Source organism: Chrysochloris asiatica, unplaced genomic scaffold (genome assembly GCF_000296735.1).
Source record: "Chrysochloris asiatica unplaced genomic scaffold, ChrAsi1.0 scaffold00090, whole genome shotgun sequence".
Lineage (NCBI taxonomy): Eukaryota > Metazoa > Chordata > Mammalia > Afrosoricida > Chrysochloridae > Chrysochloris > Chrysochloris asiatica.
The window spans coordinates 1,043,084-1,061,316 of NW_006408608.1; the positions used below are offsets into that span (position 1 = coordinate 1,043,084).

At 46.1% G+C, this 18,233-nt stretch overlaps 1 protein-coding gene and 1 pseudogene across 1 annotated transcript in view; one reads left to right on the plus strand and one right to left on the minus strand.

Moving 5' to 3' along the window:
• The window catches only part of LOC102810751, a 31,994-nt pseudogene extending 15,747 nt beyond the window's left edge, over positions 1–16,247 (minus strand).
• The window catches only part of IFFO2 (intermediate filament family orphan 2), a 41,656-nt gene continuing 39,668 nt past the window's right edge, over positions 16,246–18,233 (plus strand). Inside the window, exon 1 of the mRNA XM_006866330.1 lies at positions 16,246–16,907. Within this exon, the coding sequence (XP_006866392.1) occupies positions 16,246–16,907 (662 nt within the window). The remainder of the gene's footprint in view (positions 16,908–18,233) is intronic.

The window sequence follows — 18,233 nt, forward strand, 5'->3', positions numbered from 1 at the left end:
TCAAGATCTGTTAATGAGGTACAATGATATCTGTGATAGGATAATATCCATGCGTCTACAGGGAAGCCCAGTTAATACCACTATTATTCAAATTTATGTACCAACCACTAAAGCCAGTGAGGATGAAATAGAAGAATTCTACCAACTTCTTCAATCTGAAATCAATCAAATATGCAATCAAGATATATTGATCATTACTGGTGATTAGAATGAAAAGGTTGGGAACAAAGAGGAAGGATCAGTAATTGAAACTATGGCCTTGGTGATAGAAATGATGCTGGAGATTGCATGATAAAATTCTTCAAAACCAATTATTTGTTCATTTCAGCATTCTGTTGGGTAAACTGTCTTTGAAATGGGCACAAATATGGACCTCTTCTTGTTTATTGACCAGGTATCTGTCTTCCAAATTTCTTGGCATGAACAAATGAGCTGTCAGTTGTTGTTTTTTCCTTCGGTGGCTTGCATGTTATTGTGATGGTGTAAGCTGTGCCACTGGTATTTCAAATACCAGCAGGTGGCAGTTTCAGTGTCATTTTCAGACTAAGACAGACTAGGAAGAAAGACCTGGCAATCTACTTCTAAAAAACTGGCCAACAGATACCTTATGAGTAACAGTGGAAGATTGTCTAGTATAGTGTTGGGAGATGAATCCCTTAAGCTGAAAGGCAGTCAGAAAATGAATAGGGAAGAACTGCCTCCTCAAAGTAGAGTTGACCTTAATGTCATGAATGAAGAAAGTTTTGGGAACATTCATTTGATGATGTGGCACAACTCAAAATAAGAGGAAACATCTGCAAACATCCATTACTAATCAGAGCATGGAGTACGTAGTATTAATCTAGGAAAATTGACAGTCATCAAAAAATGAAATGGGACACATAAAGATTAATATTCTAGGCATTAGTGAGCGGAAATGGACTGGTATTGGCCATTTTAAATTGGGCAATCGTATGGTCTACTATGCTGGGAATGACAGATTGAAGGGGAATGGCATCAGATTCATTATCAAAAAGAACATTTCAAGAGCTATCCTGACGTACAACACTGTCAATGACAGGAAAATAAGAAGGATGAAAGGGGGACTACTTCTGAATGTTTAACCACTGAGCACCTTATGCATTGCAATGGAACATTGCCAGACATAGTGCTGGAAGATTAAAACATTAAGACTAGCACCAGAATATTGTCAGATATAGTGCCAGGAACAACAAATTGAAGAGACAATGAATGGTTTCACATTCATCATTTAAGAGACTATTTCAAGACCTATCTTGAAGCACAACACTGTCTGTAATAGGATAATATCCATATGCCTATAAGAAAGACCAGTTAATATCACTATTATTCACATTTACACACCAACCAATAAAGCCAGTGATGATGAAAACAAAGATTTACCAACTTCTTCAGTGCTAAACTGATTAAACATGCAATCAAGATATATTGCTGAATACTGGTGATTGGAATGCAAAGGTTGGAAACAAAGAGGAAGGATCAGCATTTAGAAAATATGGCCTTGGTGATAGAAATTATGCTGGAGATCACATGATAGAATTTTGCAAAACCAATTACTTATTCATTGCAAATACTTTAAAAAAAATAACATTAAAGACAACTATACACATGCGCCTCACTATATGTAATACATAGGAATCAAACTGATAACATCTCTGGGAAGAGACGGTTGTTGTTGTTATTAGGTGCCATTGAGTTGGTACCGACTCATAGCGACCTTATGCACAGCAGAATGAAACACTGCCTGATCCTGGGCCAACCTCACTACTGTTGCCATGCTTGAGTCCATTGATGACGCCACTTGGCCAATCCATCTCGTTGGGGGTCTTCCTCTTTTTTCTCTGACCCTCCACGTTACCAAACATGATATCCTTCTCCAGCAACTGGTCCCACATCACAATACGTCCGAAGTACGAGAGACGAAGTTTGGCCATCTTAGCTTCCTAGGAGCACTCTGGCTGTACTTCTTCCAAAACGAATCTATTGGTTCTTTGGGTAGCCTATGGCACTTTCAATACTCTCCTCCAACACCATAACTCAAAAGCATCAAAACTTCCATGGTCTTCCTTATTCACTGTCCAGCTTTCGCATGCATATGAGGTTATTGAAAATACCATGGCTTGGGTCAGGCGCACCTTAGTCCACAAGCTGACATCTTGGCTCTTTAACACTTTAAAAAGGTTTTGTGCAGCAGATTTGCCTAATGCAATACGTTGTTTGATTTCTTGACTGCTGCTTCCGTGAGTGTTGATAGTTAATCCAAGAAGAATGAAGTCCTTGACAACTTTAATCTTTTCTCCATTAATAAGAATGTTGTTTAATGGTCCAGTGGTGAGGATTTTTGTTTTCTTTACATTGAGATGTAATCCATACCGAAGGCTGTGCTCTTTCTAGAACAGCTTAATATCAGCAGCCAAAACAAGGCCAGGAGCAGACTGTGAAACAGACCATCAATTGCTCAGATAAACATTTAGGCTAAAGCTAAAGAAAATTAAAACAAGTCCAAGAGAGCCAAAATATGACTTTGAACATATCTCACCTGCATTTAGAGATCATCTCAAGAACAGATTTGATGCATTAGACACTAATGACTGAAAACCAGAAGACTTGTGGGATGACATCAAGAATATCATACAGGAAGAAAGCAAAAGATCATTAAGAAAACAAAAAGGAAAGAAAAGACACAATGGATGTCAGTGGAGTCTCTGAAAGTTGCTCTCCAGTGTAGAGAAGCTAAAACAAATGGAAGAAATAAGAAGATAAAAGAGCTAAACAGAAAATTTCAAAGGGCAGCTCAAGAAGAAAAAGTCAAGTATTATAATGAAATGTACAAAGACCTGGAGTTAGAAAACCAAAAGGGAAGAATATACTCAGTATTTCTCAAAATGAAAGAACTGAAGAATTCAAGCCTCAACTTGAAATAATGAAGGATTTTGTGTGGTGCTATAGAATAAGCACTGGACTGTTCAAAGCAAGGTTGGTGGTTCAAACACACGATTTGCTCCTTGGAAACCTTATACAGGGTCACTAAGAGTCAGAATTGACTCAATGGCCTTTAATGCCAACAACAACATGAACAGAATATTGAATGATGCAAGAAGCATCAAAAGAAGATGGAAGGAATATATAGAATCACTGTGCCACAAAGAAATGGTCAATGTTCAACTGTTTCAAGAGGTAATATACGATCAAGAGGCAATGGTACTGAAGGAAGAAGCCCATGGTGCACTGAAGGCATCAGCAAAGAACAAAGCTCCGGGAATTGATGTAATACAAATTGAAATATTTCAACAAACTGATGCACCCTAGACTACTAACCACAAGGTCAGTGGGTCAAACTTACCAGCTGCTCCTTGATAACCCAATACAGGGTCACTATGAGTTGGAATCAACTTGACGGCACTTAACAGCACAACATATATGAATATACTCCTTAAAATGAATCGTTCTGCATTTTATAGTTTGCTTTTTCACTATAATGATACATGGTGGGCATCTTTCTATGTCAGTTAATATGCGTGTGTATTGGACTCCTCGTGTGGTGCTGTAAAATCAACACTGGGCTGCGAATCACAAGGTCAACAGTTCAAACCCACCAGCTACTCCTTGGAAAGCGTATACAGGGGCACTATGAGTCAGAACAGACTCAACGGCACTTAACAATGCTCTTCTGGATTGCTATGAGTATGTTGAGTCAACAGACTCAACAATGCTCTTCTGGATTGCTATGAGTATTGCAATTTAGGGATGTGCCAAGACGTATTCAGTCCCCTGTTGCTGGACATTTAGGTTACTCCTATTATCTTCCTGCTTTACAGTGGAAGGTGCCAGGCAGGTTTAGACCAGGGAAACCGCCACTGACTGAGGTCTCTGCAGTTATAGAACAGCCGGCAGGGAAGTCACCAAGGCTGACGAAGGGATACCTGGGCAAGTCATTTTGAAGTTGCATTAAGGACAATTAAGGAGATATCTCAGTCATCTGACCTGGGATGAGCTCAGCCACATTCCTCCTTTTCATAGTGTGGAAGGGGCAGTCCTCCGGGAAGAAGTTCCTTTGCCTCACCCCTTTCTTGCAGTTTCCTCCCAGGAGGTATCCCTATTGCTGGGACATCTGTTTCAGCAGACATAGGACCACAAAGCCACAGAGGATCTGCCCTCCTTTTCCCTGAGGGCTTTTCATGACATGTGGAAAAGTTGTTTGCTAAACAGAAATCAGAGGTGAAGTAAGAGGGGATTACCCATCTCACCTGCTAATGAGAGCAAAGCAAGGCAGTGGGGAATACTTAGGAGGGGCTCCATACCATAAGGATTCCCCTGCCCTACCCTGCCGTGTCCTGTGGTTTCTGGAACTTTTGGGGCTTCCCTGGCAACAGTCATTTGTCCCGGTACCCATGCAGTTGCAGAGAACTCCCTGGCCCTGAGGTTGGTGTGGACATTGCAATATCTACACAGGCCCTGGATCTCTGGGCCCTGGAACTCATGACCTGGAGTAAGTGTGTCTCCTCTCCAAACCTCAGTTTCTTCATCTGTAAAGTGGGAATAATGGTCCTTTCTTCAAGCTGATGAGGTCAGGGTAGGAGGGGATGAGGCATATGAAGGGCTTAATACAATGCCTGGTGTGTACTAAGTGCTCCATAAATTATTGCTGGTAGAATCGATCAGAGAAGTGTAATGTGTGGGATGAATGAGATACCATCACAGAGCAGAGAGAAAGGCTACTCAGTAAATGTTGGTTCTGAGGTCAGGGGTCACCTCTTTAGGAGAGATGGACACTTGTTTTATGCAGCTAGGCAATTCATAAAGCTTTCCAGTGATGAAAGAAGGAGGCAGGAGAGGTCATCTCCTCTGAGAGAGAGCTGTAGGCTATCAGGTGACTTCAGAGAGTCACTCTGATGGAGCATGTCCCCTCTGCCAGGCTTCCTTCCAAGGAAGGAATACCCATTCTCACCACAACTCTATGTGGCAGAGGTAGCATTTCTATATTATAAATGGGGAAACTGAGTCTCAGAGAGGTCCAGTACCACACACCCTGTGAGAAATCATCTTATTAAGCATCGGACTTCAGGTTAATTAGGGCACATCAAAGAGAAGAGCCCCATGTCCTGGGGACAGGACTAGGGAGATGTTGGAAGAGGACAAGTGGCCTGGGTCTGGGATGGTAGGGTCAGGTTTCTCCTTCCTGAGGGATCTACAGGTCAGATAGATGACATCTTTGCCCTACCTTAAGCAGCCCTCGTGCCCCTGGTGAGGGGGATAGTGAACTATGGAGGATGCTACGGATGGATGATGCTACAATGGTGGAGGACAGGAGGCCTGTGATTGTCCAGTTTGTGGATATAGAATGGCTTCCACCCACCAGAAAGTCTACAGTGAAAAAAAGACTAGCTAAAGTAAGGCTCAAGTGTGGCAATAATTGTGAAGTTGGCCCAGGACCAGGCAGTGTTTCATTCTGTTGTGCATAGGGTCGCCATGAGTCAGTACCGACTCAGTAACACCTAGCAACAACATCATAGTGGTGCAAATGGTTAACACACTCCGATGCTAACCAAATGGTTGGCGGTCAAGTCCACCCAAAAGTGCTTCAGAAGAAAGGCCCGATCTACATCTGGAAAATCAGTAATTGAAAACACTAGGGAGCCCAGTTCTACCTGAATGCACATGGGGTTACCATGAGTCTGAATCAACTCAATGGCAAATGGTTTGCTTTTGTATCTTATACTAAATGTTAGCCAACACACGGAACAACCAGAACTCTCATACACAGCCGATGGAAGTAAAAGCTTGTATACCCAACTTGTAAAAGAGTTTGGCAGTATCTAATGGTACTAAATGACCAGAACATGGGAACACTGAATGGTTTAAAATTGGGAAAGGTGTGCGACAAGGTTGTATTCTTTCACCATACTTATTCAACCTGTATGCTGAGCAAATAATACGAGAAGCTGGGTTCTATGAAGAAAAACGTGGCATCAGGATTGGAGGAAGACTCATGAACAACCTGCGATATGCAGATGATACAACCTTGCTTGCTGAAAGCGAAGAGGATTTAAAACATTTAAAAGATCACAGCCTTTGGTATGGATTGCATCTCAATGTAAAGAAAACAAAAATCTTCACCACTGGACCAATAAACAACATTCTTATCAATGGAGAAAAGATTGAAGTTGTTAAGGACTTCATTCTTCTTGGATCAACTATCAACACTCACGGAAGCAGCAGTCAAGAAATCAAAAGATGTATTGCATTAGGCAAATCTGCTGCACAAGACCTTTTTAAAGTGTTGAAGAGCAAAGATGTCAGCTTGAGGACTAAGGTGCGCCTGACCCAAGCTATGGTATTTTCAGTAACCTCATATGCATGTGAAATCTGGACAGTGAATAAGGAAGACTGTAGAAGATTTGATGCTTTTGAGTTATGGTGTTGGAGGAGATTATTGAAAGTGCCATGAGCTGCCAAAAGAACCAACAGATCTGTGTTGGAAGAAGTACAGCCAGAGTGCTCCTTGGAAGCCAGGATGGCCAAACTATGTCTCTCCTACTTTGGACATATTGTCAGGAGGGAGCAGTCTCTGGAGAAGTATATCATGTTTGGTAAGGTGGAGGGTCAGAGAAAAAGAGGAAGACCCTCACCCAGCAAAATGAATTGGCCAAGTGGCACCATCAATGGACTCAAGTGTAGCAACAATAGTGAGGTTGGCTCAGAATTGGGCAATGTTTCATTCTGCTGTGCATAAGGTCGCTATGAGTCAGTACCAACTCGATAGTACCTAACAACAACAACAATAGTACTAAATATACACATACTCCATGACCCAGCAGTCCCATTTCTAGATCCCAAGAGGAACAAAGGCTTATGTTCACTAAGAGATGCAGACGAGAATGCTCATAGTAGCTTTGTTCCTAACAGCCCCAAACTAGAAACAACCCAAATGCCCATCTGCAGTAGGACAGATAAATAAATGATGATATTTCCATACCATGTAATACGTTCCATTTACAGCCAGCAAAGTATTAAAATACTGTTACTTATAACTACATGGAAGGATCTCATACACCTGGGGCTGAACAAAAGAAGCCCAATTGTAGTATAATTCCATTTACACACAATTTTAGAACAAATGACAAGTAAATATATCATGAGAGAGTCAGTATCTGATTACCTTTGAGGGGTATCAACTGGAAAGAAGTACGAGGGAGCCTTCTGGTGTGAGGGGGCATGCTTAGATATTGATATACTATTTGTTAGGCGTCTATAGCTGTTTGTAAATGTAGACGCTCACTGAGCTGTACACTTATTATTGTGCATTGCGCTGAATGTAAGTTAGCCCTTAATATAAAGTCAAAACAAAACAACAACAAATAAAGAAGAAGGAGAAGGAGCTGTGATCTAAAGGACATTAAGAGCTAGGCTGTGAGGAGGAGAAACAGGGTTCCTAGAGGAGAAAACAGCATGTGTAAAGGTCCTGGGGCAGGAATGCATGCCCTTCTTTCTCATCTTGGTTCTGATCTCCTTTCATTGTGCCCAATAGGCCCTGTCCTTTGCTTCTCCATGCCTCTTCCTACTCATTTGAAGATTTCCACCAACACTATGAAATAGATTGGTGGAAATCATGTTAACAACTCATTGCTAGGGTCTTTGTTTGAATGTTTCACTTTATAAGAGGATGCTGAACAGCGCTATAGCCAGGTAGCCCTGGAGTTGGACAGATCTGGGTTCAAAGCTCAGCTGTGCCATGAATTGTGTGCTTTTGGACAAGCCCATTAGTTCTCTGAACCTCAGTTTTCCTATCTGTAAGAGGGGTCTTTAGCATGTGGAATTTTAGAGAAACAAGGTGAAGGAGATACTCAATAGACGCAATTGTATGGAACCAGGGACTCAGGCCTGAAAACAAGGAACCCCCAAACTTACAGCTTCTCCTAGAGTGATCCAATATGGTCCTGGTTTGGCCTCTGTACCCCTCTTGTCTTGATGTCCTGTCATGCGTCTGGTTGGAAGAATGTTGTAGCTGGTACTTAATACATACTAAGCACGGTTCCAAATAATTTCCACATGCAGACTTATTCAGTCCTCACAGCAATCCAATGAACTATTGCCATCCCATTTTACAAATGGGTAAAGTGAGACACAGAAAATTTGAGTAGCTTGTCCTAGGTCATGCAGTTAGTAATTGATGGAGGTGAGGTTCAAACCTTACCTCCTGGCTCCAGACCCTCTTCTCATATTTGTACTATCATACAGCAAACATCCACAATGCTAGCTAGGCAGCCCTTTCTGGTCCAGGCCCTTGGAGGCCTGGAGACGTTGGGACTAACTAGAGCTCCCCTAAGGCTGTTAGCATGGCCATCAGGCCAACCTTGGGACACTCTGGCGCCCTGATTCTGGGGAAATCCACACCCTTTGCAAGGAAGGCAAACCCACCCAGAATAATTGTTGAGCCAACAGGCAGCTTAAAAGACTCAGAAGCCTGGAGGTGCCCATGAAAGATGAGGCCAGGCAACGTGCTGCCACAACCGAAGCAAGCAAGAGTCACCCTTTGTGCCAAGTTCCTTTTTTGGTCTGCTGTTGATGTCATGATTTTTTGCAGGGAGGAGAGATGGGGAAGTCTTTAGAATTTGCTTGTGCTGTTTAAGGGATTAATTTTCACCTGCAGCATCATTGGGACTCTCAACCACTCCTTTTCCTCTGTGCTGTCATGCTTTACAGCTCGCTTTTATTTCACTGTGAAGAAACCTGATGGGAATGTTCTAGAAATTGCAGCCTGGAGGTAGGGATGGAGGACTCAGGGGAGAGGGGCAGTTTGTCCTCCATAGCATTAGGACTTCATTTGGAAGCCAGAGGGGCCACTGGGTGTGGGATTATGAGAGATGCTTATTTTTAACCCCTGCTCCTTTATACATTTATGGGCTTTCCATACATGCATAAATAACAACAACAACAAAATTATAATGATAATAGCTAACCTTTAATGAGCACTTACTACATACCTGGCTTTACACATACAAACTGCTTTTTAATCTCATAACCACCTTACCTAGTTGTTGGTTGCTGTGGAGCCATCCCCTACCTCAAGGAGCTATCATGCACAATAGGGTGAAATCCTGCCCCATTCTGCACCATTTCCATGATCACTTGCACGTTGGACTATTGTATCAGCTGATTTTCAAAAGTAGATCACCAGGCCTTTCTTCCTAGTCCATCTTCATCTAGAAGCTCTGCTGAAACTTGTTCAGCATCATTGTTGTTGCTGATGTTAAGTGTCATGTGTCAGTTCCTACCCATAGAGACACTATATTGGAGGAGTAGGGAATGTCAGGCCCACCGGCCATATAAGGTCTGTGAAATCATTTAATCTGGTCCTGCCAAGGCAACTACAGTTCCAGCCATCACATTGATGTCATTGTTGTAAAGTGTCATTGAGTTGGTACCGACTCATAGCGATCCTGTATAGGGTTTCCAAGGAGTGCCTGATGAGTCTGAACCACCGACCATGTGGTTCAAAATGACCTTGTAGTCAAGTGCTTATCCTATAGCACTACACCATGACACCATCACATTAAGGGTAAGTTAACTAAACGTTTGACCAAATATAGCAGGCTAATTTAATTTTTTTGTTGTTTGAATGCCATTGTTAAAATTTTTCATTGTGACTTGAGTGATAGTTTACATGGGAGAACATTGTTTTACACTTACCATATTTCGTTTCATTGCAATGATTACAATCCCCTCCGTGCATCATCATTCAACAGCATTTGTTTCTATTCCGTCTGTTTTTTGTTTTGTTTTTTTTTGTTTTAACGTACCCCCAAACACTCAGGAATATACAATAATTTAAACAAGCAAAGGGCATATTCTATAATCCTGCCTTCTGGCCATCAGCACGACAGCCTTTCTCTTTCCATGAGTCTGGAGTCCTCAGCTGCTCTCTGCCTCCACCTCTGGTGTCAAGCAGGCTGATTTTTAAGTTGATAATTTTGTACGACCCCCAAATGATGTAAATTTTGGCAGAAAAAAGGTTTCCTACCTTTGGTGTAATGGAGCTATGGTAGTGTAGTGGTTATGAATCGGGCTGTGAACCTCAAGGTCAGCAGTTTGAAACTACCATCTGTTCCATGGGAGAAAGATGAGGCTTTCTTCTCCTATAAAGATTTACAACCCCGGAAACCCTGTGCAGAGTCGCTATGGGTTGGAACCGACTCAACGTCACTTAATAACAACAACAACAACCCTTGGTGTGGCACTGTGGGCAAATGCATCAGGCTGCAAAGTCATTTGAACTGCAAGGTCGGTGGTTCAAGCTCACCAGCTGCTCCTTGGAAACCCTACACAGGGTCACTATGGGTCAGAACAGACTCGATGGCACTTAACAGCAACAACAACCCCTGATGTATAAGGTTTCCAAGGAGTGACTTGTGGGTTTGAACCACTGACCTGTGGTCAGTAGTCCAGTGTTTATCCTACAGCGTCACACCAGGACTCAGCGTTATAGTAACATACACCTGACAGACGGGGTAGCTGTGAGTAAAGTAAATTGGCTATGAATCAAATCCAGGTCTCCCACATGCAAGGCAAGGTTTCTACCACTGAACCAGACTGGGTACTAGTAGACATATTTGCAAATGAGGAAATTTAGACTATTAAATTTTATGAAGAAATCACCAATACAAAGGAAACCAGCTACTGATACTGGCTACAACATGGGGGGCCTCCAAAGCATTATGCTCAGTGAAAGAAGCAAGGCACATGACACTATGTATCGGATGAGTCTATTTATATAAATGCCCAGAAGTGGTACATCTATAAAGTACCTATAGATGGTAGATTAGTGGTTGTCTGGGGCAGAGAGTGGGACTTGTTGTTGTTGTCAGGTGCCATCAAATCGGAACCGACTCATAGCGACCCCATGCACAGCAGAACGAAACAATGTTTGATCCCGCGCCAACCTCACTACCGTTGCCACACTTAAGTCCATCAATACTGCCACTTGGCCAATCCATCTCGCTGGGGGGTCTTTCTCTTTTTCTCTGACTCTCCATCTTACCAAGCATGATATCCTTCTCCAGCGATTGTTGCCTCCTGACAATATGTCCAAAGTATGAGAGACGAAGTTCAGCCATCCTGGCCTCAAAGGAGCACCCTGGCTGCACTTCTTGCAAAACTAGTGGGACTAGGGATTAATAAATAGGAATGAAGGATCTCACTGGGGGAGATGAAATGTTCTAAAACTGATTTATAGTGATGGGTGCAAAACTTGTTAAATTTACTAAAAACTACTGAAATGGGTGAATTGTATGATTTGTAAAATATGTCTCCATGAAGTTGTGAAAAGGAGATCTGGTGGCACAATCACAATGATTAAATGCTCAACTCCCAAATGAAAAGTCAGTGGTTCAAACCCACCAGCCACTCCACAGAAGAAACAGATGGTATAAGGGTGTACAGCCTAGGAAACCCGATCAAACAGTTCTGTCCTACAGGGTGGCTGTAATTCAGAATTGTCTTGGCAGTAATAAATTTCTTAAAATGGTAAAATGAAGAAACTGCTATTAAAGTTGGAAAATCTAGCATTTATTGAATACTTAGTATGTACTTTATAGATGCACAGCTCATCCATTTGTTGATCTCAACTCATCTTTGCTGAGTAAATATTATATGCCAGGCACCGTGCCAGCATCTGGAGTTCTGGCAGTGAACTAGACCTGGTTCAAGGTCCTAGCTCTGATGAAGAACAAGAGCTAACAGAAGCAGGAAGGTCTGGAGATGAGAAAGCCAGAAATCACAAGAGAGTGTCCCTAGGCCGTCTGAAGGTGAGCATGGTGCTGACTGAGTCCAGAGGCAGTGCCCTCAACCCAGACATGGAGGTCGCTTGCTCAGTGGGCAGGAAAAGTTTTGTGCATGGGACTGGGACCTGAAAGATGAGGTGAAGTGGTTAGGGGTAGTGTGAAGAATAAAAGGCATTCATTCATCCAGTTGGTTTGACAGAAGACAGAAGTAGCTGAGAGAGGTAAGTCAGGGGAAGACTGACTTATTAAGAATGACTTTGTGGGTGAAGTTATACCCATTCTACAGAAGAGGAAATAGAGCCTCATAGAGGTAAAGTAGAGTCCTGGTGTGGCGCTGTAGGATCAGTACTAGACAGCTAACCATAAGGATGGTGGTTTAAATCTACCAGTCACTCCTTGGAAACCACGGAATTCTTTGTCTGGTAGGACTGAGTACTGGACAGGGATCGGGTCTAGAATTTTAGACCAGATTTTACCACCCATCGTCTATCTTGCTCTAGTCCCTACCTCTATCTTGGTGCTCTTAGTGGTTGACATTGACGACCATGACTTCTGGCCTCACATGTCTCCAGATCTATTTGGGCTAGAAATAGATGCAGATCTTGTGCCAGTTTGCTTAGGACTTCCTGGGTTTTAGGACTGCAAGTCCCACATCACGGGAAACCCCTCAGTCCTGGGCATATTGAGGCTGTTGGTCATCTAACTGGGGGGACATTAGAGACCATCTGTTCAGCTTCCTGTCTCATTTTACACACAAAGGGAAAGATAGAATTGCACTTTTGCTTCCATATGACCACAGTACCATTTTATTGTTTGAGGGACCACACCATGTTTCTGTGACTCAGTTGAAAAGTCCTTCAAGTCCAGATACCATTTTCTCCGCTTTCTTCCATCATCCAGGTTCAACTCAGTCATTCACCTTCTCGGAAAAGTCTCCCTAGGCCTGGGCCAGGTGTCTCTCCTCTGCTCTGCCATCCATGGGCCATCCTACGCCTTTAGTGCATATCTCAGGACAGTCTGTTTGACTCCTGCAGCCCCTGAGAACACCGTGTTCAGAGTTACTTTCCCAGGATGTTGTGGAGGGTCTGGCCTAAAGCAGGTGCTCAACAAATGCTCCTAGTACGCCTGAATCCTAAAACCCAGAACAGGGCTGGGCCCCAGAGGAGGGCTTCATACCTCAATTCCAGGGCAGCTCTGTTGGCAGAATGATCCTTCCTAGAAGTGAGGCACAGGCAGACACATCCAGGTGTGGCTTCTTAACGCTTTCTGTTCCACGGGCCATCTAAGTGAAGCCTGTGGACCCATTCTCAGAATAATTAAAATGCATCAGGATTAAAATGAAAACAATTTTACTAAAACAGATACCAAAATATTTTTTAAAAATATAATTCAATTAACATATTGTATCTTTATTAATGTACTAAATAAGATGGGCTAGTGATGGGCCTAAGATGACTTTAATTTGAGCATTGTGGGAGCTTAAATTATATTTTGAAATATTGATAACTGTGGTATAATATGAAAATATCTGTGATATTTCTTAGTGACAAAATCACAAGGACTTCTATTTGTTGCCTACATTCATTATCAAAGGAATTTGTGCTGAAAACCATTTAGAGGTTAGTGAAAATAAAGGTGACTTTTGTTTATTCTAAAATCATGGGCCACACAGAGTTCTATCCTTGATCCCCTTGGGAGCCCATCAACCCCCTGCTTTAATGCAAAGCATCTTTGATTCTTTAGGTTAGATAAACAAGACAACAATAAAAATATGAGAAGACAAAGAATAAAGAGTAATGACCAGTTGTGTTGGTTTAAGGAAAGAAAGGTTTCGAGACAGGTGAGTTTCGAATCTTGAGTGTTGTTAAAGGCCAGTCCATTTTGGCAGGGAGCATGGAATTGGGGTTGAGGGGAGGTAACTTGGGTTTGCTCTTGTGACTGAGTCAAAACCAGTGGACTAACATCACAGTCAAAATAACCTTTGTGTCTCTTTTTTGGCAGAAAACACCAAGGCATTGTCCCTGTAAGGTAGGGCACCTTCTCTGAAGCTTACACATAGAAAGACAAAAAAACAAACAACAGTTAACAAGACAAAAATTAAATATCAAATAAAAAATGCGGCTGGAAGAAACTGGAACATGTATGTCACTTATCTGGTTAATCTTACACTGGGCAAGCCATGGGCTTTCAGGTTTGTGGTGAGAACCGAATGGGGTAATGGACAGACGGTATGTATGTACTTTAGAGATGCACAGCTCCAACTTAGAAGGCTAGGATGAGGTAATGGACAGACGGTATGTATGTACTTTAGAGATGCACAGCTCCAACTTAGAAGGCTAGGATGAGGTAATGGACAGACGGTATGTATGTACTTTAGAGATGCACAGCTCCAACTTAGAAGGCTAGGTTGAAGCACGCACCTTCCTATTGCTTTGTTCTTTTCAGGACTCTGTAACCTTCTCTGTAGATGGGAATAGTAACTCTCAGTAGTAGTGCCTGACATATACTAAGCACTGAATAATGGATGCTACTTAAAAAATGACCCAGGCCATTGTGTTTTCAATAGCCTCATATGGATGCGAAAGCTGGACAGTGAATAAAGAGGATCGTAGAAGAATTGATGCCTTTGAGTTGTGGTGTTGGAGGAGAATACTGAGGGTGCCATGGACTGCCAAAAGAACCAATAGATCTGTTTTGGAAGAAGTGCAGCCAGAGTGCTCCTTGGAGGCCAGGATGGCTAAGCTTCGTCTCTCCTACTTTGGACATGTAGTCCGGAGGAAACAATCGTTGGAGAAGGATGTCATGCTGGGTAGGGTGGAGGGTCAGAGAAAAAGAGGAAGACCTCCAACGAGATGGATCGGCCAGGTGGCATCATTGATGGACTCGGGGGTGGCAGTGGTGGTGAGGTTGGCCCAGGATCGAGCATTGTTTCGTTCTGCTGTGCATGGGGTCGCTATGAGTCGGTTCCGACTCGATGGCATCTGACAACAACAACAACAACTTAAAAAACTAGCAATGGGTGGTTGCAAGTTGATTTAAGAAACACCAGAAGAATGGGGAATTTGATCTTTAGGATGCAGGATCTGAAAACAGATGTGAATGAATAACGGAAAGGGACCAGGGACCACCAGCTCAGGGTCAGCTGCATGCAAGTGTGTGTTAAGTGTATGGTGGCGGGGAGGCGGTCAGGGTCGGTGGATGGCTGCAGCTCAGAGGAGCAGAGAGACACAGGCAGAGTTTGCGGGTGTCAGATTCCAGGAGGGTCTTAGCTCAGTTCCCGCAATCCCCAACACCAAGCACCACCACGAGGCCGGTGTCCTCAGTGGGCCAGACCAGCGGCCTCCGTATTGCCCAGGCTTATCTCCGGACGATGAAACCCACGTCTGCGGGGGAAGAGTGGAGGGGTAGGGGCGCGGGCGAAATGGCCGAGGAGCCCAACCCCGGGTCCGCAGCGTGAGGACATGCCGGCGACAGTGCGGCACTCTCTTGGGAACATCGATCTAGGTCGTCCTCGGCTGGAGTGGGGGTGGGTGCGGGTGCACCTTCTTCGGATGTTGTGGTCCCCTAGTCTCCGTGACCTTCCAGGCCGAGGTTTCTCGCGACCCAAGCTAGGGGAGTTGGGAGTGGGGGAGATGAGAGCAACTGAGCCTCCAAGGTAGACTACGTGAAGGAAGGGGGCGCCCTAAACGCGAGCAAGCAAGCGGATGTACAGACTGCCGGCCCCTTTAAGAGGCTGGGCTGGTTCTGCGGCGTTTCCAGCTAACCGGGTCCCTAGTGCGGCTCTGCGGTCCCCGGCTCGGGGCACACAATCTGAGCTCCACCCGGCGGCTGGATCTGGTACAGGGGAGGGCGTGGTCCTGCCGGGTCTTGGGCGGAGCTAGCGCTTGCAGGCTACCGATCTAAGGAGCGAAAAACGCAGCAGACCCCCAAAGTGGGCGTAGCCACTAGTGCTACCGGCGTGTCCAGACGCCTCGGGCCTGGGGAGGCGGGGCCTCGGGCTCTTGGATCGCCGCAGTGGGATGACGGGAGGGCGGGGTTAGCTCCGGAGGCGGGGCTTGGGTCTGCAGTGGGCGGGACCCCTCGCAAAAGGGGTAGTACTGGCCTAGAGTCCTCCGCATGCGGTTGCTGCGGCTCCTCCACAGCTTTCCTGACAGCGCCGGCGGTCGGACCCGAGACCCTCGCTAGCCTCGCGCAGCCGTCGCGGCCTCCTCTGCGGCCAGAGCAGCGGCCGAGCACTCCCCAGGCCCGGCCTTTGCCTCAGCGCTCACATCCGGGCGCAGCCGGCGAGCGATCGCTGCGGAAGCAGCATCTGGAACGCATCTGGCACCACCCGGTCGGCGCTCTGGAGCCCGCGCCCGCCCTGGCCCGGCCACGCCGGGAGCCCTGCCCGGAGCTGGAGCCGCACCTGGAGCCTCGAGCCCGAGGCCCTGAGCCGCGCAGCCGGCGCATGATGAACTCGCTGCTCTTCGGGGAGATGGCCTTGGCTTTCGGCTGCCCGCCGGGTGGCGGCGGCGGCGGAGGCTGCCCCGGCGGGGGTGGCGGTGGGGCCGGTCCGGGGCCCTCGCCGGTGACGGCGGCGCTGCGGGACGACCTGGGTTCTAACATCCACCTCCTGAAGGGGCTCAACGTGCGCTTCCGCTGCTTCCTGGCCAAGGTGCACGAACTGGAGCGACGCAACCGGCTACTGGAGAAGCAGCTGGAGCAGCAGCAGAGCGACCGCGAACGGCGGCTGCGCTACAAGACCTTCTCCCGCGAGCAGGCCGTGCAGACCGGTCCCGAGCTGCTGCGGCCGCTGGCGCCCGGTGGCGGGCTTGGCAGCGGCGCGGCAACCGGCTCCAACGCTAACGCCAACGCCTTGGCCCTAGGCGGCCTGCCACCCGGCGGTGGCTCGCACCCGCAGCACTACGGCCGTCTGCCCGGGACCATCTGGAGCTACACGCAGGTGCGCCGGACGGGCGGCGGCGGCGTGGAGACAGTGCAGGGGCCTGGAGTGTCTTGGGTGCACCCCGATGGCGTGGGCGTGCAGATCGACACCATCACGCCAGAGATCCGCGCGCTCTACAACGTGCTGGCCAAGGTGAAGCGCGAGCGCGACGAGTACAAGCGGAGGTGAGTGAGGGCCACTGGGAGGGGTCGTCCAGGTCCCAGGCGGCTGCAGAATTTCAGATGGGGAGAGCCTGGGGGTGGCCGGCTGGCCCCAGAGGTGGGCTTGAGGCTGTTTGCTGCACCTCCCTAAGCAGGCTTGGAAGACTGAGCTATCTAGATCAAAGATTGGGGGGTGCCATCTTTGGCCCAGGCACATTGGTGTCTAGGTGACAATAGCCATTGGTGAGCATGTAATGTCTTTTAATCTTCAAGACAATGCAGACAGGGAAGATTTTGCAGATGAGGAAACTAAGGCGTAGATCTATGAAGTGGCTCACCTCAGGTAGCTTGGCTTGTAAGTGATGAAGCTAATTCTCTCACTTGCACTTTAAGATCACATGGGGTTGTTGTCCCTGCTGTCCCTGCTCCAACCCCGAAGGGTCTAGCTAGTTGGGCTGGACAACCAGACCTACATCAGACTATCCATGGGCTTTTAAAAAGGCCTCCCTTCACCCCTCTTGCCCTTGCTCTCCTTAGTCTCAAGGTTTATTTGGCTCCAAGAAACTCAGCCTGAAAGACTTGGAATGGCAGACTGCACATTGAATAGAACCAGACCGCCATCTCTGGCTAGACTGCCTGTAGGACTGGCCATTCCATTTTTGCCCCAGCCCAGATTCCCCAGCTGAGCAAAGGACTTTACTTCCTGTCTGCAGCCTCGCATACAGTGCTTTCTGCTCAGCTTTCTGATAAGAGAAGGGGGTCTGACTGCAGACTCTCATGTCTGGGTGGGGGAAGGGACCTCTGTCCTTGATGGATTTGTATTACACATATCGGGTCCCATGGATCCATATTCCAGAGCTTGCAGGGTGCCCTAAGAGAGGCCTGTGCTTCCACCCCTGAGCCCTGATGTTCCACAAAGGTCTGCCCAGGGAACTAACTGGACATGGATCTCCTTCCTTTTCCTCCCTGGGCAGAGTTTAAGTACCACATTCCCTGCCAGTGAGATTGTTGAGCCACTTGTAAGCCTGCTTCCTCATCAGAGAAAGGGGAGCAGCAATACCCACCCAGAGTTGAGTGAGGGGAGAGTAGGATGGTGATGGTGATACTGTTCGGAAGGTGTAAAATACTAAGCTAATGCTATTCCAGATGACAGGCATGTTGTCAAGCTAGCAGGGAGCAGAAATGCCTTGCGTCTGGAGTCTTTGGCTTTCTGGAGGGTAGATCTTAGGCTTTGTTGGAAGATGAGCTTCTCTCCTGGGGAAGCTTGAGGGGGTCCTGGTGACCTACCATGGACGGGTTTCTGCCCCTCGTGGGCAGCCTTGTTGGGGCGGACTAGGGAGCCAGACACTT